This window comes from Bombina bombina, chromosome 3 (assembly GCF_027579735.1).
Source record: "Bombina bombina isolate aBomBom1 chromosome 3, aBomBom1.pri, whole genome shotgun sequence".
Classification (NCBI taxonomy): domain Eukaryota; kingdom Metazoa; phylum Chordata; class Amphibia; order Anura; family Bombinatoridae; genus Bombina; species Bombina bombina.
This window is the reverse complement of record NC_069501.1, coordinates 1021074903-1021100183: the sequence shown is the minus strand read 5'-3', so window position 1 is coordinate 1021100183 and position 25281 is coordinate 1021074903. Positions and strand designations below refer to the sequence as shown.

At 38.8% G+C, this 25281-nt stretch overlaps 1 protein-coding gene across 1 annotated transcript in view; it reads right to left on the bottom strand.

The window, feature by feature from the left end:
- LOC128652594 (glycoprotein-N-acetylgalactosamine 3-beta-galactosyltransferase 1-A-like) overlaps window positions 1-25281 on the bottom strand; it is a 52661-nt gene that overhangs the window by 5801 nt on the left and 21579 nt on the right. Inside the window, exon 2 of the mRNA XM_053705524.1 lies at window positions 3944-4153. Within this exon, the coding sequence (XP_053561499.1) occupies window positions 3944-4153 (210 nt within the window). The remainder of the gene's footprint in view (window positions 1-3943; window positions 4154-25281) is intronic.

Below are 25281 nucleotides of genomic sequence, written 5' to 3'. Positions count from 1 at the left end.
AGAGGGGGGAGAGCACAAAAGAGAGGGGGAGAGAGCACAAAAGAGAGGGGGGGAGAGCACAGAAGAGAGGGGGGAGAGAGCACAAAAGAGAGGGGGAGAGAGCACAAAAGAGAGGGGGAGAGAGCACAAAAGAGAGGGGGAGAGAGCACAAAAGAGAGGGGGGAGAGAGCACAAAAGAGAGGAGGAGAGAGCACAAAAGAGAGGGGGGAGAGAGCACAAAATAGAGGGGGGAGAGAGCACAAAAGAGAGGGGAAGAGCACAATAGAGAGGGGGGAGAGAGCACAAAAGAGAGGGGGGAGAAAGCACAAAAGAGAGGGGGAGAGCACAAAAGAGAGGGGGGAGAGCACAAAAGAGAGGGGGAGAGAGCACAAAAGAGAGGGGGAGAGAGCAAAAAAGAGAGGGGGAGAGAGCACAGAAGAGAGGGGGGAGAGAGCACAAAAGAGATGGGGGAGAGAACACAAAAGAGAGGGAGAGAGAGCACAAAAGAGAGGGGGAGAGAGCACAAAAGAGAGGGGGAGAGGTGCAATGAGGTGCAATGATCGTAAAAAAGGAGCAGTCCCTGCGAGTGGCGAGATGGCTCCTATTAAAAGTATTGGAGCTCGCTGGTTAGGGAAACTTCGCTCCTTAGTGCGAAGTTAGCAGGGAGCAGGGGGAGCACTTTAAATTAAAATCCTGCAGCCAATATAACTCACATTACGCTGCTTTCTGCTTATAGCATCTTACATTAGCCTATATTTTAGTATGCATTTGTTTTTCTATTGGGGTTATAAGTGTTCGTATTGTTTTGAGAAAAGATCACCACCTTTCAGTTGACGAGAAAAAACTGTGATATTTGCAGTGCAAAAATCTTTATAGAATTACGCTGGGATTTGTGAGACATTGTCATATACGCCCATGGAACGCCCATGTTCAGCCCATTTTACGAAAAAACAATTACGCTTTGAATTTTGTATTTATAAGTTCATATTTCTGTGTGATTTTTGCACATCCAGTGTACTACAATTACAATTTACGCTGTGCATATTTAATTTGATTTGTTCCTGTGTAAATTACATACAAATTTTACTTTTTTTGTTAACATACGATTTTTGGTGAAGAATTTTGTTACCTTAACAATACAATTTTTCCCTGCTTATTTTTGTTTGAATGGTTCAAATATTTGTTTTGTATGATGTTTAAAATACGAATTAAATTGTGCATTTTACATATGAAAATGCAGTATACGCCCCATAGCGAGACTCCCTGCTTTCAGGGAAAAAAGTGGCTTTAGATCATTCTACCAGGGAAATAGAAGGACTGGCGAGCATTCTTTAGTAATCAATCGCCAGCCCAGAGAGCTTTCAATCATCGAGTCCTTAGTCTCATATGAGCTGAATAAATTTGTCTTTATACATACTTGATATTCTCACTCCATCTTTATTTAATTTATCAGTTTTGGCTAGGGATGGGCGAATGTGTTTATATACAAATTTGAATGTTAGAACGAATGTTATTGTAGAAATTCGATTTACATAAAAGAATGTTGATGAGAACAAATATTCTTAAAAATTCGATTTTCAAATGTTATTTACAGTTTTTGAATGTCACATTCGAATTCAAATGTCACATTCAAATTTGAATGTCACATTCCAATTCGAATGTGACTTTCGAATTCGAATATTACATTTATAAAACACAATTGTAGACTAGAAACACTATTTCAAATTCGAATGTCACATTCAAATCGAATATCACATTCAAATCGAATTTATTGTATTGTATTGTAAGACCGTAAGGGTCTCAAGGCGCTGCTCATTTTATCGACTTTGGAAGGATGAAAGGCTGAGTGGACCTTGCCGGGGATCGAACCTGCAACCCTTGGGTTGCTACAGAGCTCAGCCACAGTGTAATATTCAAAATATTCAAATTTGAATATTACATTTATAAAACACACTATTAGACTAGAAATACTATTTCGAATTCGAATGTCACATTCGAATCGAATATCACATTCAAATCAAATATTACATTTATTAAACACAATTGTAAACTAGAAATACTATTTTGAATTTGAATGTCACATTCTAATTCGAATGTCACATTCAAATTCGAATATTACATTTAAAAAACACAATATTAGACTAGAAATACTATTTCGAATTCAAATGTCACATTCGAATCGAATATCACATTCAAATCGAATATTACATTTATTAAACACAATTGTAAACTAGAAATACTATTTCGAATTTGAATGTCACATTCTAATTCGAATGTCACATTCGATTTCGAATATTACATTTAAAACACAGTATTAGACTAGAAATACTATTTCAAATTTGAATGTGACATTCGAATGTAGCATTCGAATTCGAATATTACATTTATTAAACACAGTTGTAGACTAGAAATACTAATATTACATTTCGAAATTGAATGAATACATAGCTAAACATTCTATTATTCTAACGAATATTTTTTATTGAAAAATTCGAAAAAAAAAATCGAAAATAGAATGTTATATAAACATTCAAAATTCGATTCGAACGAACGAATGTATAAAAATTCATTTTAAATTTCGAATTTTTAGAAACATTCGGCCATCCCTAGTTTTTGCTCAGTCTTTTGAGCGCTTGCCCTAACCCTATGCACTTATTTTGATCAGTTCACATATATCACATTCAAATCAAATATTACATTTATTAAACACAATTGTAAACTAGAAATACTATTTCGAATTTGAATGTCACATTCTAATTCGAATGTCACATTCAAATTCGAATATTACATTTAAAAAACACAATATTAGACTAGAAATACTATTTCGAATTCAAATGTCACATTCAAATCGAATATCACATTCAAATAGAATATTACATTTATTAAACACAATTGTAAACTAGAAATACTATTTCGAATTTGAATGTCACATTCTAATTCGAATGTCACATTCGATTTCGAATATTACATTTAAAACACAGTATTAGACTAGAAATACTATTTCAAATTTGAATGTGACATTCGAATGTAGCATTCGAATTCGAATATTACATTTATTAAACACAGTTGTAGACTAGAAATACTAATATTACATTTCGAAATTGAATGAATACATAGCTAAACATTCTATTATTCTAACGAATATTTTTTATTGAAAAATTCGAAAAAAAAAATCGAAAATAGAATGTTAGAATGTTATATAAACATTCAAAATTCGATTCGAACGAACGAATGTATAAAAATTCATTTTAAATTTCGAATTTTTAGAAACATTCGGCCATCCCTAGTTTTTGCTCAGTCTTTTGAGCGCTTGCCCTAACCCTATGCACTTATTTTGATCAGTTCACATATAGAGAGATTAGTGTGAACACCTGGGTATAGCATACTGATCAATTAGAGCCATCACACCAGCCACACTTTCTCATACCTGGCCTTAACCCCTTAACAACCAGCACCAAGGCACAGTAGAGAATACACGAGACAAGCACGAGAACGGCACTGGTCGTTAAGCCCTTAAGTCATACCTTGTATAACGCTGCTGACCTGGGTCTCTCTCTGCTTCTGTACTAAAAGTAGTGAAATCACGCTATTTCTGCATGCCCCATGAGTGGGGCAGTGCAGAAATAGTCTTGCAGAGGTACCGAAGCAGAGAGGAACACTCTGCGTCCCTCTCTTCATCGGGCAGTGGAGGTGCCGATCTTTGGTGGCATGGGAGGGTTAAGAGGGAGGCGGGTGGGCGGCCCATCGCTGGAGGGGGCAGATGGGACCCCTCCAGTTCCTTAAACATTTTGGTCTATGTACACAGGCTTTAACACTAGTACAACTATAATTCACTGAAGTATGCTTTTGTGGGCAGTGGAAAGTGAAGGAAGCAGCTTTTATTTTCCTTTAAAATTTAATCTGAAATAATTATGAAACAATAGTATAAATAACAGTATAAGCAATCTAGTAATCAGTTAGGTACTTTAGTGGATGCAAATTTAGAATTTTCAGTTACTCCTTGTTCTGTAATGTTTCTTCTTTGTAATCTGCCCGCATTCTCTTGCAACGGAGGCTGATAGCGATATAAATATCCGTATGGCCTTAGATGGTACACAAAGTATTCAAGTGTATACATGAGCACAGGATCAACATAATGAAAAGATATAACCAGATCTGAGCAGCATTGGGGACCCTGTAAAATGATAGATAGATAAATAAATAAATAAATAAATAAATAAATAGATAGATAGATAGATAGATAGATAGATAGATAGATAGATAGATGATTATGTTACTTCAATACTAGTAAGTCCACATTTTCAATAATCTGTTATCCTGGTGGTTACTCTACAGAAGCACAAAAAATGACAACTGTTGAAAGACAGTTATTACATTTATATTTAATCTTACAGCTAAAACGTTCAAGGAACCACTTGATTACCTTTATATTAAATGCTAGAAGTAGGGGTCATGATTTTAAGTTGGCAAATAGCAGCTTCAGGAGGTGGTTGGGACTAAGATAGTAAGGGAATTCTAGAATGTCAGGATATTCTGAGACAATAAATTCAAAATTACACATTTATGGTTTAGATAATGCACATACAAACAACTTTCCAATTGTTCATGCGATTTTGAACAACTTTCCATTTTAAAGCTATTATCAAATTTGCCAGGTTCTCTTAGTACCCTTTATTGAAGAGTAAAACCAGTTAGGCTTTTAGGAAGTCAGGAGTGTGCTCCTGTGTTTAAAATTCTATGGCCTAGATTTGGAGTTTGGCGTTAGCCGTGAAAACCAGCGTTAGAGGCTCCTAACGCTGGTTTTAGGCTACCTCCGGTATTTGGAGTCACTCAAAATAGGGTCTAACGCTCACTTTTCAGCCGCAACTTTTCCATACCGCAGATCCCCTTACGTCAATTGCGTATCCTATCTTTTCAATGGGATCTTTCTAACTCCGGTATTTAGAGTCGTGTCTGAAGTGAGCGTTAGACATCTAACGACAAAACTCCAGCCGCAGGAAAAAAGTCAGTAGTTAAGAGCTTTCTGGGCTAATGCCGGTTTATAAAGCTCTTAACTACTGTGCTCTAAAGTACACTAACACCCATAAACTACCTATGTACCCCTAAACCGAGGTCCCCCCACATCGCCGCCACTCGATTAAATTTTTTTAACCCCTAATCTGCCGACCACCACCTATGTTATACTTATGTACCCCTAATCTGCTGCCCCTAACACCGCCGACCCCTATATTATATTTATTAACCCCTAACATGCCCCCCACAACGTCGCAGCCAGCTACCTACAATATTTAACCCCTAATCTGCCGACCGCAAAGTGCCGCCACCTACGTTATCCTTATGTACCCCTAATCTGCTGCCCCTAACACCGCCGACCCCTATATTATATTTATTAACCCCTAATCTGCCCCCCTCAACGTCGCCTTCACCTGCCTACACTTATTAACCCCTAATCTGCCGAGCGGACCACACCGCTACTATAATAAAGTTATTAACCCCTAATCCGCCTCACTAACCCTATAATAAATAGTATTAACCCCTAATCTGCCCTCCCTAACATCGCCGACACCTAACTTCAAACATTAACCCCTAATCTGCCGAGCGGACCGCACCGCTACTATAATAAAGTTATTAACCCCTAATCCGCCTCACTAACCCTATAATAAATAGTATTAACCCCTAATCTGCCCTCCCTAACATCGCTGACACCTAACTTCAAACATTAACCCCTAATCTGCCGACTGGAGCTCACCGCTATTCTAATAAATGTATTAACCCCTAAAGCTAAGTCTAACCCTAACACTAACACCCCCCTAAATTAAATATAATTTAAATCTAATGAAATTAATTAACTCTTATTAAATAAATTATTCCTATTTAAAGCTAAATACTTACCTGTAAAATAAATCCTAATATAGCTACAATATAAATTATAATTATATTATAGCTATTTTAGGATTAATATTTATTTTACAGGTAACTTTGTATTTATTTTAACCAGGTACAATAGCTATTAAATAGTTAAGAACTATTTAATAGCTAAAATAGTTAAAATAATTACAAAATTACCTGTAAAATAAATCCTAACCTAAGTTACAATTAAACCTAACACTACACTATCAATAAATTAATTAAATAAACTACCTACAATTACCTACAATTAACCTAACACTACACTATCAATAAATTAATTAAATACAATTCCTACAAATAACTACAATGAAATAAACTAACTAAAGTACAAAAAATAAAAAAGAACTAAGTTACAAAAAATAAAAAAATATTTACAAACATAAGAAAAATATTACAACAATTTTAAACTAATTACACCTACTCTAAGCCCCCTAATAAAATAACAAAGACCCCCAAAATAAAAAATGCCCTTCCCTATTCTAAATTACTACAGTTCAAAGCTCTTTTACCTTACCAGCCCTGAACAGGGCCCTTTGCGGGGCATGCCCCAAAGAATTCAGCTCTTTTGCCTGTAAAAAAATAAACATACAATACCCCCCCAACATTACAACCCACCACCCACATACCCCTAATCTAACCCAAACCTCCCTTAAATAAACCTAACACTAAGCCCCTGAAGATCTTCCTACCTTATCTTCACCATACCAGGTTCACCGATTCGTCCTGAAGAGCTCCTCCGATGTCCTGATCCAAGCCCAAGCGGGGGGCTGAAGAGGTCCATGATCCGGCTGAAGTCTTCATCCAAGCGGGAGCTGAAGAGGTCCATGATCCGGATGAAGTCTTCATCCAAGCGGGAGCTGAAGAGGTCCATGATCCGGATGAAGTCTTCTATCAACGGCATCTTCAATCTTCTTTCTTCCGGATCCATCTTGCAGACCTCTGACGCGGAACATCCTCTTCTCCCGACGCCTACTAGCCGAATGACGGTTCCTTTAAGGGACGTCATCCAAGATGGCGTCCCTCAAATTCCGATTGGCTGATAGGATTCTATCAGCCAATCGGAATTAAGGTAGGAATATTCTGATTGGCTGATGGAATAAGCCAATCAGAATCAAGTTCAATCCGATTGGCTGATCCAATCAGCCAATCAGATTGAGCTCGCATTCTATTGGCTGATCGGAACAGCCAATAGAATGCGAGCTCAATCTGATTGGCTGATTGGATCAGCCAATCGGTTTGAACTTGATTCTGATTGGCTGATTCCATCAGCCAATCAGAATATTCCTACCTTAATTCCGATTGGCTGATAGAATCCTATCAGCCAATCGGAATTCGAGGGACGCCATCTTGGATGACGTCCCTTAAAGGAACCGTCATTCGGCTAGTAGGCGTCGGGAGAAGAGGATGTTCCGCGTCGGAGGTCTGCAAGATGGATCCTGAAGAAAGAAGATTTAAGATGCCGTTGATAGAAGACTTCATCCGGATCATGGACCTCTTCAGCTCCCGCTTGGATGAAGACTTCATCCGGATCATGGACCTCTTCAGCTCCCGCTTGGATGAAGACGTCAGCCGGATCATGGACCTCTTCAGCCCCCCGCTTGGGCTTGGATCAGGACATCGGAGGAGCTCTTCAGGACGGATCGGTGATACCCGGTGTGGTGAAGATAAGGTAGGAAGATCTTCAGGGGCTTAGTGTTAGGTTTATTTAAGGGGGGTTTGGGTTAGATTAGGGGTATGTGGGTGGTGGGTTGTAATGTTGGGGGGGGGGTATTGTATGTTTATTTTTTTACAGGCAAAAGAGCTGAATTCTTTGGGGCATGCTCCGCAAAGGGCCCTGTTCAGGGCTGGTAAGGTAAAAGAGCTTTGAAATGTGGTAATTTAGAATAGGGTAGGGCATTTTTTATTTTGGGTGTCTTTGTTATTTTATTAGGGGGCTTAGAGTAGGTGTAATTAGTTTAAAATTGTTGTAATATTTTTCTTATGTTTGTAAATATTTCTTTATTTTTTGTAACTTAGTTCTTTTTTATTTTTTGTACTTTAGTTAGTTTATTTCATTGTAGTTATTTGTAGGAATTGTATTTAATTAATTTATTGATAGTGTAGTGTTAGGTTAATTGTAGGTAATTGTAGGTAGTTTATTTAATTAATTTATTGATAGTGTAGTGTTAGGTTTAATTGTAACTTAGGTTAGGATTTATTTTACAGGTAATTTTGTAATTATTTTAACTATTTTAGCTATTAAATAGTTCTTAACTATTTAATAGCTATTGTACCTGGTTAAAATAAATACAAAGTTACCTGTAAAATAAATATTAATCCTAAAATAGCTATAATATAATTATAATTTATATTGTAGCTATATTAGGATTTATTTTACAGGTAAGTATTTAGCTTTAAATAGGAATAATTTATTTAATAAGAGTTAATTAATTTCGTTAGATTTAAATTATATTTAACTTAGGGGGGGTGTTAGTGTTAGGGTTAGACTTAGCTTTAGGGGTTAATACATTTATTAGAATAGCGGTGAGCTCCAGTCGGCAGATTAGGGGTTAATGTTTGAAGTTAGGTGTCGGCGATGTTAGGGAGGGCAGATTAGGGGTTAATACTATTTATTATAGGGTTAGTGAGGCGGATTAGGGGTTAATAACTTTATTATAGTAGCGCTCAGGTCCGCTCGGCAGATTAGGGGTTAATAAGTGTAGCCAGGTGGAGGCGACGTTGTGGGGGGCAGATTAGGGGTTAATAAATATAATATAGGGGTCGGCGATGTTAGGGCAGCAGATTAGGGGTACATAGGGATAATGTAAGTAGCGGCGGTTTACGGAGCGGCAGATTAGGGGTTAATAATAATATGCAGGGGTCAGCGATAGCGGGGGCGGCAGATTAGGGGTTAATAAGTGTAAGGTTAGGGGTGTTTAGACTCGGGGTACATGTTAGGGTGTTAGGTGCAGACTTAGGAGGTGTTTCCGCATAGCAAACAATGGGGCTGCGTTAGGAGCTGAATGCGGCTTTTTTTGCAGGTGTTAGGTTTTTTTTCAGCTCAAACTGCCCCGTTGTTTCCGTTTTTAAGGCTGGCCGCTTGCGTAAGCAACTCTGGTATCGAGAGTTGAAGTTTTTCGGGTCGTTACCGACAAAACTCCAAATCTAGCCGATGCATGGCAGCAGTGCTTGTGTGTAGTAATATTTTACACTCTTTGTAAAAAGTGCTGCTATTGAGTTCTAAAGACACAAGCACACTTTTCTATACCTCCTATAAACCTGGCTAGGTTTACTCTTCAACAAAGGGAACCAAGAGGACATAGAAAAAATGATAGTAGAATTCTAATGAAAGTTGATAAAAATCCCATGCTTTATCTTAATCACGCAAGTTAAATTTTGATTTTACTATCCCTTTAATTAGTCTACACTTCTGATAGAAATATGATCATACTCGCACTGCTTTGGTTTAGGAACAGCTGCTAGCTAAATAATAACTGCTCTTGTTTCTGAAATTGAAAGTTATAACATTAGCAAATATAGATGAGCAATGGCAAAAAAATGTCTGTTGTGCTATTCAAATTTTGTCAGTGTTTATTTGTTTTCTTTAAATGTCATGGTGCTTTTGTTCAAATATTGATTTAATGGAAAACAAAATGAATATCCGTGTTTCGTTAATGAATTTGCATTCATAACAAAAGGTATTTTACCAACTATGGAGTGAATTCCAATCCGTGGGAAAAACTTATGAACTGATTTGTTTACATAAATATTCCCATACGGCCAATGATTTGTTCCCATGCGGCCAGATTACGAGTTTTGCGGTAAGAGGGGTGTGGTGCTAACTTGCCGGTTATTGCCACCGCTCACTTACCTACAGAGCTGGTATTACAGGTTTTTATAAACCCGGCGTTAAAAGACAAGAAGTGAGCATATAGCAAAATTGTGCTCCATACCGCACTCCAATACCAGCGCTGCTTGTTGCTGGTTATACATGCTTGTTCACGATTTCCTCATAGACATCAATGAGGAGAGCCGGCTGAGAAAAAAGTCTAACACCTCAAATAAAGCAGCGTAAAGCTCAGTAACGCAGCCCCATTGATTCCTATGGGGAAACACATTTCCTAACATGAACCCCCAGTCTAAACACCCCTAATCTTACACTTATTAACCCCTAATCTGCTGCCCGACATCGCCGACACCTACATTATACTTATTAACCCCTAATCTGCTGCTCTGGACATCGCCGCCACTATAATAAACATATTAACCCCTAAACCGCCGTACTCCCGCCTCACAAACACTTGTTAAATATTATTAACCCCTAATCTGCTCTCCCTAACATCACCGCCACCTACCTACATTTATTAACCCCTAATCTGCCGCCCCCAACGCCGCCGCCACTATACTATATTTATAAACCCCTCAACCTAAGTCTAACCCTAACCCTAACCCCCCAAACTTAAATATAATTCAAATAAATCTAAATAAAATCTACTATTTAAAACTAAATACTTACCTGTAAAATAAACCCTAAGCTAGCGACAATATAACTAATAGTTACATTGTATCTAGCTTGGGGTTTATTTTTATTTTACAGGCAAGTTTGTATTTATTTTAACTAGGTAGAATAGTTACTAAATGGTTATTAACTATTTAATAACTACCTAGCTAAAATAAATACAAATTTACCTGTAAAATAAAACCTAACCTGTCTTACACTAACACCTATCCTACAATTAAATAAATGACCTAAATTAAATACAATTAACTAAATTAAATACAATTACCTAAATTACAAAAAACAACAAAACACTAAATTACGCAAAAATAAAAAACAAATTACAAGATATTTAAACTAATTACACCTAATCTAATAGCCCTATCAAAATAAAAAAGCCCCCCCCCCCAAATAAAAAACCCTAGCCTAAACTAAACTACCAATAGAACGAAGAAGGATATAACAGAAAATCCCAGCTGGAGGTGTGCCACCGTGTAGACTGTACTACTCAATGTGGCGCCTCTTTCTTTCCTTTATAGGTCTCCTCTAAACTACCAATAGCCCTTAAAAGGGCCTTTTGCAGGGCATTGCCCCAAAGAAATCAGCTCTTTTACCTGTAAAAAAAAATACAAATAACCCCCCAACAGTAAAACCCCTCACCCACACAACCAACCCCCCCAATAAAATCCTAACTAAGAAAACCTAAGCTCCCCATTGCACTGGAAAGGGCATTTGGATGGGCATTGCCCTTAAAAGGGCATTAAGCTCTATTGCAGCTCAAAGCCCTAACCTAAAAATAAAACCCACCCAATAAACCCTTAAAAAAACCTAACACTAACCCCTGAAGATCCACTTACAGTTTTGAAGAGCCGACATCCATCCTCAACGAAGCCGGGAGAAGTCCTCAGCGAAGCGGCAAGAAGTCCTCAACTAAGCCAGGAGAAGTCTTCATCGAAGCCGGGAGAAGTGGTCCTCCAGACTGGCAGAAGTCTTCATCCAGACAGCATCTTCTATCTTCATCCATTCGGCGCGGAGCGGGTCCATCTTCAAGACATCCGACATGGAGCATCCTCTTCTTCCGACCACTACCCGATGAATGAAGGTTCCTTTAAGTGATGTCATCCAAGATGGTGTCCCTTAGATTCCGATTGGCTGATAGAATTCTATCAGCCAATCGGAATTAAGGTTGAAAAAATCCTTTTTTATTTTGATAGGGCTATTAGATTAGGTGTAATTAGTTTAAATATCTTGTAATTTGTTTTTTATTTTGTGTAATTTAGTGTTTTTTTTTTTTGTAATTTAGGTAATTGTATTTTATTTAGGTAATTGTATTTAATTTAGGTTATTTATTTAATTGTAGTGTAAGGTTATATGTTAGTGTAAGACAGGTTACGTTTTATTTTACAGGTAAATTTGTATTTATTTTAGCTATGTAGTTAGTAAATAGTTAATAACTATTTAGTAACTATTCTCCCTAGTTAAAATAAATACAAACTTGTCTGTAAAATAAAAATAAACCCTAAGCTGACTTCCGGGTGGGCGGCAATCCAAGATGGCCACAAGTTTGTGCAGCTCTGCAGACTATATCAAAAGTTTTGTATGAAAGTGGCCAGCCATCTTAATCTCCCTTAGCAAGCAAGTTGTTCGGGAACCTTACGGGATCAGAATTGACATCATCTGGCCCCCGAGAAGTCAAAGAAAGTAGAATTTTGGAAGGATATACAAGACTCTGTTTACCCCTGTCGCCCACGAGGCAATGGATCCAGAAAAAGATATCGCTATAAAGCTACTGGCAATATTAGCACCTAAGTTGGATCACCTACTTAGTAGCTGCAAGGATCTAATAGAAGCGGTGCGTGATGGGAGACGGTCTTGCTTCCCTGAAGCTGCCCCAACTAATCTGAGACTCAATTACCCTGCTCTAGAAGCGCAGCTTCGGGACATTGAGCACTTGCGGATATCTGTCTCAACATGTGTAATCTCAGATGGCAGATCTGCAGTTTACTCCCTGGGAGATCGCCTCTTGTCTGCGGATGAGTTCGTTAGAGCCCGACACCTACTTGGGCTGCACGGGGGGCACCTGGAGCACTTACCCACAAAACAGTCATACCGCTCCAACTGGGAGATGGCCTCGCTTGAAAGAGGCACTGATGAGAACGACTTTAGCAGCTCAGATGTAGAGTATAAAGTACAGCTGCTGATTGAAGATCTTCTCTTAGGAGACTTGACATGCACCGGGAGGATTCAGCTTGGAAGCTCCACAAGCTACGGCACAAATGCGCGGCGATCCTATATCTCTGCAACTAACGCCCTGCTTTGCCCTAACCTCACTACCGGACAGCACTCCAGACACAATGTTCATCAAGGACAGCTAAACAGACTGGTTCCACCAAGGGCTGGAGTGGGATAATATTATACGGCAAAAGGGGAAACTAACTCAGATTAGTATAGCTCCACTTGTGTGTTTATGCATCTTGCTACGCTTTGCATTTCTGTTTGTTTATAACCATGCCATGCAGAAGAGTTGTACCAGACCTGCCCGACTGATTAGCGTAACCTCATCCACCTAATAGAAAGTCTCAGCTACATACCTGGCTTGCAAATTTACCGGGCATTAACCCCCTTGTTAACAGGTAATTTCTGCCGTGTTGCTGACACCCTCAGTGTGTCTTAGATCAGATGACAACATTCCTCAATGTCTATATTTTGTTTTTTGAGGGACTATTAATCCCAAATAGATAAAATGAATGACGTGTCACTTAGCCGGCACCTACTTAACTAGCCTGTATATTTAAGACACAGCTCAACTCACGATTAGTTATATGAGAGAGTCATCTCTATTTGAAAATCGCTAGGGAATATGACCCACTTTCTAATCTGTCTCATACAGTTTCCTTGGTAACTACCCTGCAAATTAATCATTTTGACCTTATCCTAATGCCTCACTATATATTGATATATTGTTCGTATCCTATGATTTAAGCACTGGCAAGTCATCTCCTATATATGAAGCATAATTTAACGGCATTATGACTGATAATGTATCTGTATAATTGTCTAGTCTGTGAAGTTTGGTTCATTTTGTATGTTTAGTTTAGTGAGTTCTATTTTATTGTTCTATCTATGTACTGAATCTTTACACTGCCCTCTAACTTTACAGAACCATCTGGTACTAAATTGGGATTTTGCAACCTGTTTTGATTATATAAACTACTGCATGATTTCTAGGGTGGGACTAACAGTGTGAAGATTATAGCAGTATTGTGTAACCCAGTTATGTGGTGCTATGAATGCTGTGACTCTAGATAACTTTGTGGATGGGATTGGTTGTTTGGTATGACTTGTTTGACTGATTAATTTGTTTGCTTGGTTTGTGTGTTTGTATTTGTTGTAAGTTAAAAAAGATCCATTAAGGGCAGATTGGTTTGGCATTGGGGTGTCAGTCTGTTTTTCTTAGGTTTACAAGATGTTTGTCTAATCTTCCTGTGGTCCATTTTGTATTTCCCCTCTCTTATTTCCCCACCTGTACTCTCCCTATCTCATCCCCCTGCTTAAGCAGAAACGCTCTGTGTGCAGCTTTATTTTATTTTGTTTTCTACGCAAGCTGTTTGTTCTACGCTCAACGGTCCATTGCTTTGGGGGAACTGGAGTGTGGGCGTTACATACGCTGTTCTCCTCAGCACTTAGACGTAATGTTTATCTGTCAGCACCTGACTATACTTTCTAGAGAGTATCATTACTAGAAATATAAAAAATTAGAACAGCCTTATATTTGTGGCGTCAGATTCCTCCTTGTATCTTCAGAATATCCTCTTGTATCACCTATATAGTTGAGAACCCTAATATCGTAGCCAACAGCATATAATTAATTCCTTTTGCAAAGCTGTAGTTAGTCTAATCTTGGTTAGCACACATAAGTATGCTCCTACACAACGCCATAACTCCTTATGCTCATATCATTCTACATTAGCCCCTGCTTGAGGGACTGAATGAGGGAAATATTTCATACTATAACTGGGTTGCTCTTGCTCTAATTACATTTTATCTTGTGTTTGAATGAGTCAAATTGTTTCAAAACTTTAGATAACTCTGTGGATGGGACTGGTTGTCTGCCATGTCTGGTCTGATTGGTTGGTTTGTTGGTTTGGTTTGTGTGCTAGTAGTTGGTGTTTAGTGTTTGGAGGGTTGAGGGGGGGGTTCGGGGTTTAGTTGGGGATGAAAAATAAAATAGAGAGCTGAACATATGTAGACAACAAGACTGTAAATGGCTATAGGTATCCGGGTTATCTGTGATGTATTGAACTCCCGAATTTCTGTCATGTCCTGAACAATGTTACCTATAAGTAGATTGTTGCATACTGTATCTTTGGATGTAATCTTCATGATAATATCTGGAACTGTTGATTGATGTATCCATGTGTTGGCTCTCAATAAAAATAAATAAAAAAAATAAAACTATTAGTTATATTATAGCTAGCTTAGGGTTTATTTTACAGGTAAGTATTTAGTTTTAAATAGGAATTATTTACACCTAGATTACGAGTTTTGCATTAGAGGCTGTGCGGTGCTAACGAGCAGTTTATGCTCACCGCTCACTTACAGACAGCGCTGGTATCACAGGTTTTTACAAACCAGACAAGAAGTGAGCGTTGAGCAAAATTTTGCTCATTGCCGCACTCCAATACTAGCGCTGCTTACGTTAGCAGTGAGCTGGTGTAACGTGCTCATGCACGATTTCCCCATAGGAATCAACGGGGAGAGCCGGCTGAAAAAAAGTTTAACACCTGCAAAAAAGCAGCGTAAAACTCCTTAACGCATCCCCATTGATTCCTATGGGGACATACATTTTATGTCTACACCTAACACCCTAACATGAACCCCGAGTCTAAACACCCCTAATCTTACACTTATTATCCCCTAATCTGCTGCCCCCGACATCGCCGACACCTACATTGTAATTATTAACCCCTAATCTGCCGCTCCGGACACCGCCGCCACCTACATTATACTTATGAACCCCTAATCTGCTGCCCCCAACATCGCCGACACCTACATTATATTTATTAACCCCTAATCTGCTGCCCCCAATGTCGCCGCAACCTACCTACACTTTTTAACCCCTAATCTGCCACCCCAACTTTGTTGCCACTATAATAAACATATTAACCCCTAAACCGCCGCACTCTTGCCTCGCAAACATTAGTTAAATATTATTAACCCCTAATCTGCCAGCCCTAACATCACCGACACCTACCTACATTTATTAACCCCTAATCTGCCGCCCCCCAATGTCGCCGCCACTATATTAAAGTTATTAACCCCTAAACCCCCCTAACTTAAATATAATTAAAAGAAATCAAAATAAAAATTCCTATTATTAACTAAATGATTCCTATTTAAAACTAAATACTCACCTATAAAATAAACCCTAAGCTAGCTACAATATAACTAATAGTTACATTGTAGCTAGCTTAGGGTTTATTTATTTTTTACAGGCAAGCTTGTATTTATTTTAACTAGGTGCAATAGTTATTAACCAAAGTTACAATTACACCTAACACTACACTATACACTACACTATAATTAAATTATTTCCATAAATTAAATGCAATTAAATACAATTAAATTAAATTATCTAAAGTACAAAAAAACAAAAACAAATTACAAGATTTTTAAACTAATTTCACCTAATCTAATCCCCCTAACAAAATAAAAAAGCCCCCCCAAAATAAAAAAAGCCCTACCCTACACTAAATTACAAATAGCCCTTAAAAGGGCCTTTTGCAGGGCATTGCCGCAAAGTAATCAGCTCTTTTACCTGTAAAAAAATGACAAATCCCCCCCCAACATTAAAACCCACCACCCACACAACCAACCCTACTCTAAAACCCACCCAATACCCCCTTAAAAAAACCTAACACTAACCCCTTGAAGATCACCTTCATCCATCTGGTGCAGAGCTGGTCCATCTTCAAGACATCCGACGCGGAGCATCCTCTTTATCCGACGGCTCTTCTGAAATGAAGGTTCCTTTAAATGACTTCATCCAAAATGGTGTCCCTTCAATTCTATCAGCCAATCGGAATTAAGGTAGAAAAAACCCTATTGGCTAATGCAATCAGCCAATAGAATTGAAGTTCAATCCTATTGGCTGATGCAATCAGCCAATAGGATTGAGCTGGCATTCTATTGGCTGTTCCAATAGGATTTTTTCTACCTTAATTCCGATTGGCTAATAGAATTCTATCAGCCAATCGGAATTGAAGGGACGCCATCTTGGATGACGTCATTTAAAGGAACCTTCATTCCGGAAGAGCCGTCGGATGAATAGGATGCTCCGCGTTGGATGTCTTGAAGATGGACCCGCTCGGCTCCGGATGGATGAAGATAGAAGATGCCATCTGGATGAAGACTTCTGCCCCTCTGGAGGACCACTTCACCCGGCTTGGATGAAGACTTCTCCCAGCTTCGTTGAGGACTTCGGCCCGGTTGGATGAAGACTTCTTGCGGTAAGGTGATCTTCAAGGGGTTAGTGTTAGGTTTTTTAAGGGGGTATTGGGTGGGTTTTAGAGTAGGGTTGGTTGTGTGGGTGGTGGGTTTTAATGTTGGGGGGGATTTGTAATTTTTTTTTTACAGGTAAAAGAGCTGATTACTTTGGGGCAATGCCCCACAAAAGGCCCTTTTAAGGGCTATTTGTAATTTAGTGTAGGGTAGGGCTTTTTTTATTTTGTTAGGGGGATTAGATTAGGTGTAATTAGTTTAAAAATCTTGTAATTTGTTTATTATTTTCTGTAATTTAGTGTTTGTTTGTTTTTTGTACTTTAGCTATTTTTTTAATTGTATTTAATTTAGGTAAGTCATTTAACTATAGTGTAGTGTTAGGTGTTATTGTAACTTAGGTTAGGTTTTATTTTACAGGTACTTTTGTATTTATTTTAGCTAGGTAGTTATTAAATAGTTAATAACTATTTAATAACTATTCTACCTAGTTAAATTAAATACAAACTTGCCTGTAAAATAAAAATAAACCCTAAGATAGCTACAATGTAACTATTAGTTATATTGTAGCTATCTTAGGGTTTATTTTATAGTTAAGTATTTAGTTTTAAATAGGAATAATTTAGTTAATTATAGTAATTTTTATTTAGATTTATTTAAATTATATTTAAGTTGGGGGGGGATTAGGGTTAGACTTAGATTTAGGGGTTAATAACTTTAATATAGTGGCAGCGACATTGGGGGCGGCAGATTAGGGGTTAATAAATGTAGATAGGTGTCGGCGATGTTAGGGATGGCAGATTAGGGGTTAATAATATTAAACTAATGTTTGCGAGGCGGGAGTGCGGCGGTTTAGGGATTAATATATTAATTAGAGTGGCGGCGATATCCGGTTCGGCAGATTAGGGGTTAAAACATTTTTTTTAGTGTTTGCGATGCGGGAGGGCCTCGGTTTAGGGGTCAATAGGTAGTTTATGGGTGTTAGTGTACTTTTTAGCACTTTAGTTAAAAGTTTTATGCTACGGCGTTGTAGTGTAAAACTCTTAACTACTGACTTTAAGATGCGGTACCAGTCTTGACAGGAGAGCGTCTACCGCTCACTTTTTGGCAGACTCGTAATACCGGCGCTATGCAAGTCCCATTGAAAAAAGAGGATACGCAATTTACGTAAGTGTATTTGCGGTATTTCCAAGTCTGGCCAAAAAAGTGAGCGGTGAGCCTGTACCTTCAAGACTCGTAATACCAGCAGGCATTAAAAAGCAGCATTAGGACCTCTTAACGCTGCTTTTTTAACCTAACGCACAACTCGTAATCTAGCCGTTAGTTATTAATAGTAGGTTTTCTTTAGATTTATTTTAATTATATTTAAGTTAGTGGGTGTTAGGGTTAGACTTAGGTTTAGGGGTTAATAACTTTAGTATAGTGGCGGCGACGTTGGGGGCGGCAGATTAGGGGTTAATAAATATAGATAGGTGGCAGCGATGTTAGGGACGGCAGATTAGGGGTTAATAATATTTAACTAATGTTTGTGATGCGGGAGTGCGGCGGTTGAGGGGTTAATATGTTTATTATAGTTGTGGTGATGTCGGGAGTGGCAGATTAGGGGTTAATATTTTTATTTTAGTGTTTGCGATGCGGGAGGGCCTCGGTTTAGGGGTTAATAGGTAGTTTATGGGTGTTAGTGTACTTTTTTAACACAGCTTTGTAGCGTAAAACTCATAACTACTGACTTTAGAATGCGTTACGAATCTTGCAGGATAGGCTGTACCGCTCATTTTTTGGCCTCTAAAAAAAGCTTGTAATACCGGCGCAATGGAAGTCCCATTGAAAAAAGACTTTACGCAAATTGCGCAAGTTCATTTGCGGTACGGCCAAAAAAGTGTGCAGGACAGCTGTACCTACAAGACTCATAATAGCAGTGATAGTAAAAAAGCAGCGTTATGAGCCTTAACGCTGCTTTTTTACTCATAACGCAAAACTCGTAATCTAGCCGATAGACTTTGATTGTGAATTTCAGATAGTCATACAATTTGTGGATTCTATAATGTTATAACAATCTGGCAATACATCAATTTTGGTACTTATTTTTAATTTTAGTTCATTGGTTCATATTTTGGGGCCGATTTATCATGGCCCGAATTGGGCCAAATACCCTTGTTTCCTCGCGAGCCTTCAGGCTCGCCAGAAACAGTAGTTAAGAAGCAGCGGTGTTAAGAACGCTGCTCCTTAACTCGTCCGATGCCTCTGAGGCTGCGGACATCAATCCCCCTGATCGTGTACGATCAGGTTGAATGAAACCCCCTGCTAGTGGCCGATTGGCTGCAAATATGCAGGGGGTGGCATTGCACAAGCAGTTCTGGTGAACTGCTTGTGCAGTGTTAAATGCAGACAGCGTATACTGTCAGCATTCAGCGATGAGCTTGATAAATCATCCCATTTGTCTTATTTGATTGGCAGAAGCATATATGTGCATTCTTACCTAGCCTTTTTTTAAAGGAATATATATATATTTGTTTAGCTATTTTAATATCTGTTAGTAGTCATATATTAGATTTCATATATATATATAGACATACACATACTATAGATATTGTATAACAATAGTGGTTTAACTCAGCAACACAATTGCATGCTCTTGTGATATTTAAATTCTAAACTAATGCTTTGCTGTCCATGTCTATATATATATATAATTCCCCCAAAAATTAAACTTTTGCTATAAAGATTGATTTGATTCTGTATACTCTTCAATATATTTTATTCTATATATTTTCATTATAAAAGGATCTGATTAGCCCTGAAATAATAGTTATGAGGGTTTCTTGTTTTGTTTACTTCTATTTAATTAGGAAAATTAAAAATCCAAGCTGTATCATAGATAGTTTATAATCTATATTCTAAAGGTTGTTTTTAAAGGAATGTAATTTTTAATACTAAATAGACCACTTGGTAAAATAGTCCAGCATTATTCCTTAAAAGAGCACCAATGACTGCTGCCTATGGAGCTTTCTACTGCCCTCCTGTGCATAGCTTCCAGATGTGAGCAAAGCTCTACTTTTTTATGTAGTGCTTTTATTATAATATTATTTTAAATGTGGCCTTAAAAATATAGGGACTTTATAGTTCCAAAGAGAAAAAAACGTTTATTTATGATACAGATAATCTATTGAACAAATTTCATTGGTAGACACACATCACAAATCACTTATCTATGTGAATTTTAACTTTTTAACCTAGGGGGTAAGAAGCACATTGCATTGTTATTTGAGGTATTCAAAGAAGAGTTTTTACATAGGACTGTTGTATGGAGAAATACTGTTCTAGATTTCAAGTGGTGTGCTAGAGCATAAGAATCCTTTTTTGTGTGCATCGGGTGGTTGAAAGTAGAAAGTTTGTGTGTGAGCGAAACCCGATACGCGCTAACCAAAGGATTTTGACTATCGCGACCGCAATAAACCGACATGAAAGCAATTTTTGTTTCCTTCAGGATTCAGATAGAGCATACAATTTTAAACAACTTTCCAATTTACTTCTATTATCACATCAGCTTTATTCCCTTGTTGAAGGGGCAGCAATGCACTACTGAGAGCCAGATGAACAAATCTAGTCAGCCAATCACTAGACACAAATATGTGCAGGCACCAATCACCAGCTAACTTCCACTAGTGTAGGATATCTACATATTCTTTTTCAACAGTAAATACCAAAAGAACAAAGTACATTTTAAAATAGAAGTGAATTTAAAATAACATGCTCTATCTGAATCATGCAAGTTTAATTTTGACTTTCCTATCCCTTTAACTTATTTTCCCCCATAGACTTCAATGAGGAGCGCAGAAGAAAAAACACTTATCAATCGCCCACTAGTGATGTCACAAATAGTTTGCTGGCGAATAGTTCCCGGCAAACATAGCTTGTTCGCGTTCGTCGCGGCGGGCGAACATATGCGATGTTCGATCCGCCTTCTATTCGTCATCATTGAGTAAACTTTGACCCTGTATCTCACAGTCTGCAGACACATTTCAGCCAATCAACAGCAGACACTCCCTCCCAGACCCTCCCAGCTCCTGGACAGCAGCCATTTTAGATTCATTCTGATCCTGCATTCTTAGTGAGAGGAGGGATAGTGTAGCTGCTGCTGATTTTATAGGGAAATTCATAGCTAGGCTAGTGTATTCAGTGTCCACTACAGTCCTGAAGGATTCATCTGATCTCTGCTGTAAGGACAGCACCCTAAAAAGCCCTTTTTAGGGCTAGAACATCTTTTTTTTTTTTGCCTGTATAATTTTGACTGTGAAACATCAGTCTGCTAGTGTAATCTAATTGCAGTTGCCTGCCTGCCAGCGTGTGTGCCAGGCCCACTTGCCAAGTTAGTGCCACCACTCATATTTGTTGTAACAGTAGTGTAAATATTTAAAAAAAAAAAATTTTGACTGTGAAACATCAGTCTGCTAGTGTAATCTAATTGCAGTTGCCTGCCTGCCAGCGTGTGTGCCAGGCCCACTTGCCAAGTTAGTGCCACCACTCATATTTGTTGTAACAGTAGTGTAAATATTTTAAAAAAAAACTTTTTTGACTGTGAAACATCAGTCTGCTAGTGTAATCTAATTGCAGTTGCCTGCCTGCCAGCGTGTGTGCCAGGCCCACTTGCCAAGTTAGTGCCACCACTCATATTTGTTGTAACAGTAGTGAAAATATTTTTAAAAAAAACTTTTTTGACTGTGAAACATCAGTCTGCTAGTGTAATCTAATTGCAGTTGCCTGCCTGCCAGCGTTGGTGCCAGGCCCACTTGCCAAGTTAGTGCCACCACTCATATTTGTTGTAACAGTAGTGTAAATATTTTAAAAAAAAAACTTTTTTGACTGTGAAACATCAGTCTGCTAGTGCAATCTAATTGCAGTTGCCTGCCTGCCTGCCAGCGTGTGTGCCAGGCCCACTTGCCATGTTAGTGCCACCATTCATATTTGTTGTAACAGTAGTGTAATTATTTAAAAAAAAAACTTTTTTGACTGTGAAACATCAGTCTGCTAGTGTAATCTAATTGCAGTTGCCTGCCTGCCTGCCAGCGTGTGTGCCAGGCCCACTTGCCAACTAGTGCCACCAATCATATTTGTTATAACAGTAGTGTAAATATTTAAAAAAAAAACTTTTTTGACTGTGAAACATCAGTCTGCTAGTGTAATCTAATTGCAGTTGCCTGTCTGCCAGCGTGTGTAACAGGCCCACTTGCCAAGTTCGTGCCTCCACTCATATTTGTTGTAACAGTAGTGTAAATATTAAAAAAAAAAACTTTTTTGACTGTGAAACATCAGTCTGCTAGTGTAATCTAATTGCAGTTGCCTGCCTGCCAGTGTTGGTGCCAGGCCCACTTGCCAAGTTAGTGCCACCACTCATATTTGTTGTAACAGTAGTGTAAATATTTAAAAAAAAAACTTTTTTGACTGTGAAACATCAGTCTGCTAGTGCAATCTAATTGCAGTTGCCTGCCTGCCAGCGTGTGTGCCAGGCCCACTTGCCATGTTAGTGCCACCATTCATATTTGTTGTAACAGTAGTGTAATTATTTAAAAAAAAAACTTTTTTGACTGTGAAACATCAGTCTGCTAGTGTAATCTAATTGCAGTTGCCTGCCTGCCAGCGTGTGTGCCAGGCCCACTTGCCAACTAGTGCCACCAATCATATTTGTTATAACAGTAGTGTAAATATTTTTAAAAAAAACTTTTTTGACTGTGAAACATCAGTCTGCTAGTGTAATCTAATTGCAGTTGCCTGTCTGCCAGCGTGTGTAACAGGCCCACTTGCCAAGTTCGTGCCTCCACTCATATTTGTTGTAACAGTAGTGTAAATATTAAAAAAAAAACTTTTTTGACTGTGAAACATCAGTCTGCTAGTGTAATCTAATTACAGTTGCCTGCCTGCCAGCGTGTGTGCCAGGCCCACTTGCCAACTAGTGCCACCAATCATATTGGTTATAACAGTAGTGTAAATATTTTAAAAAAAAACTTTTTTGACTGTGAAACATCAGTCTGCTAGTGTAATCTAATTGCAGTTGCCTGCCTGTCTGCCAGTGTGTGTGCCAGGCCCACTTGCCAAGTTAGTGCCACCACTCATATTTGTTGTAACAGTAGTGTAAATATTTTTTAAAAAAACTTTTTTGACTGTGAAACATCAGTCTGCTAGTGTAATCTAATTGCAGTTGCCTGCCTGCCAGCGTGTGTAACAGGCCCACTTGCCAAGTTAGTGCCTCCACTCATATTTGTTGTAACAGTAGTGTAAATATTTAAAAAAAAAACTTTTTTGACTGGGAAACATCAGTCTGCTAGTGTAATCTAATTGCAGTTGCCTGCCTGCCAGCGTGTGTGCCAGGCCCACTTGCCAACTAGTGCCACCAATCATATATGTTATAACAGTAGTGTAAATATTTTTTAAAAAACTTTTTTGACTGTGAAACATCAGTCTGCTAGTGTAATCTAATTGCAGTTGCCTGCCTGCCAGCGTGTGTGCCAGGCCCACTTGCCAAGTTAGTGCCACCACTCATATTTGTTGTAACAGTAGTGTAAATATTTAAAAAAAAAACTTTTTTGACTGTGAAACATCAGTCTGCTAGTGTAATCTAATTGCAGTTGCCTGCCTGCCAGCGTGTGTGCCAGGCCCACTTGCCAAGTTAGTGCCACCACTCATATTTGTTGTAACAGTAGTGTAAATATTTTTTTTAAAAAAAATTTTGACTGTGAAACATCAGTCTGCTAGTGTAATCTAATTGCAGTTGCCTGCCTGCCAGCGTGTGTGCCAGGCCCACATGCCAACTAGTGCCACCAATCATATTTGTTATAACAGTAGTGTAAATATTTTAAAAAAAACTTTTTTGACTGTGAAACATCAGTCTGCTAGTGTAATCTAATTGCAGTTGCCTGCCTGCCAGCGTGTGTGCCAGGCCCACTTGCCAAGTTAGTGCCACCACTCATATTTGTTGTAACAGTAGTGTAAATATTTTAAAAACAAACTTTTTTGACTGTGAAACATCAGTCTGCTAGTGTAATCTAATTGCAGTTGCCTGCCTGCCAGCGTGTGTGCCAGGCCCACTTGCCAACTAGTGCCACCACTCATATTTGTTATAACAGTAGTGTAAATATTTAAAAAAAAAAAACTTTTTTGACTGTGAAACATCAGTCTGCTAGTGTAATCTAATTGCAGTTGCCTGCCTGCCTGCCAGCATGTGTGCCAGGCCCACTTTCCAACTAGTGCCACCACTCATATTTGTTGTAACAGTAGTGTAAATATTTAAAAAATAAACTTTTTTGACTGTGAAACATCAGTCTGCTTTTTTGTGTCAGGCTCACAGCGTATACTGTGCCCACTTGCCCAGTGCCACCACTCATATCTTGTTTAATAGTAGTGTAAGTGTACATTTAAAAAAAATAAACTTTTTGGATTGTGAAACATCAGTCTGCTTTTTTGTGTCAGGCTCACAGCGTATACTGTGCCCACTTGCCCAGTGGCACCACTCATATCTTGTTTAATAGTAGTTTAAGTGTACATTTAAAAAAAAATAAACTTTTTGGAATGTGAAACATCAGTCTGCTTTTTTGTGTCAGGCTTACAGCGTATACTGTGCCCACATGCCCAGTGGCATCACTCATATTTTGTTTAATAGTAGTGTAAGTGTACATTTAAAAAAAAAAATGACAGGCAGAGGCAGGCCACCCCGCAGGTGCCGTCGTAGTCGTGGTGCTGTGATTCCCTTTGACCCTACAATAATGCCCAGTGTTCAGAGGCCACGTACCATGAACGCGAAAAGTTCTGAGGAGGACCTAGTTGACTGGCTAACACAGAACACCCAATCTTCTACAGCTTCCGCTCGGAACCTTGAATCCACCTCCAGCTTAGCTTCGGGCACCTCTCAAGTGACCAGTGCCACTCGCCTGCCTGCCGCCACCACCAACACTAGCACCACAGCCGCTTCACTTGATCTGTCAGAGGAGTTATTGACACATCAGTTGGAAGAAATGAGTGATGCACAACCATCATTGGCAGAGGATGTAGATAACAGTGATATGTCTCAGTCAGGCAGCATTACAGACATGGACGTACGGTGTGATGATGATGATGATGTTGTACCCGCTGCTGCTTCCTTTGTTGATTTGTCAGATACAAGTGAAGCGGTTGATGATGATGCGTCCGTGGATGCCACGTGGGTGCCCGCTAGAAGAGAAGAAGAAGAGGGGGAAAGTTCCGATGGGGAGACAGAGAGGAGGAGGAGGAGACGAGTTGGAAGCAGGGGGAGGTCGTCGCAAGGAGCTAGTGGCACAGTCAGACAGCATGCATCAGCACCCGGGGTCAGCCAGACAGCACGCCAATCAACGCATGCTGTTGCCACCACCAGAATGACGTCATCGCAGAGCTCTGCAGTGTGGCAT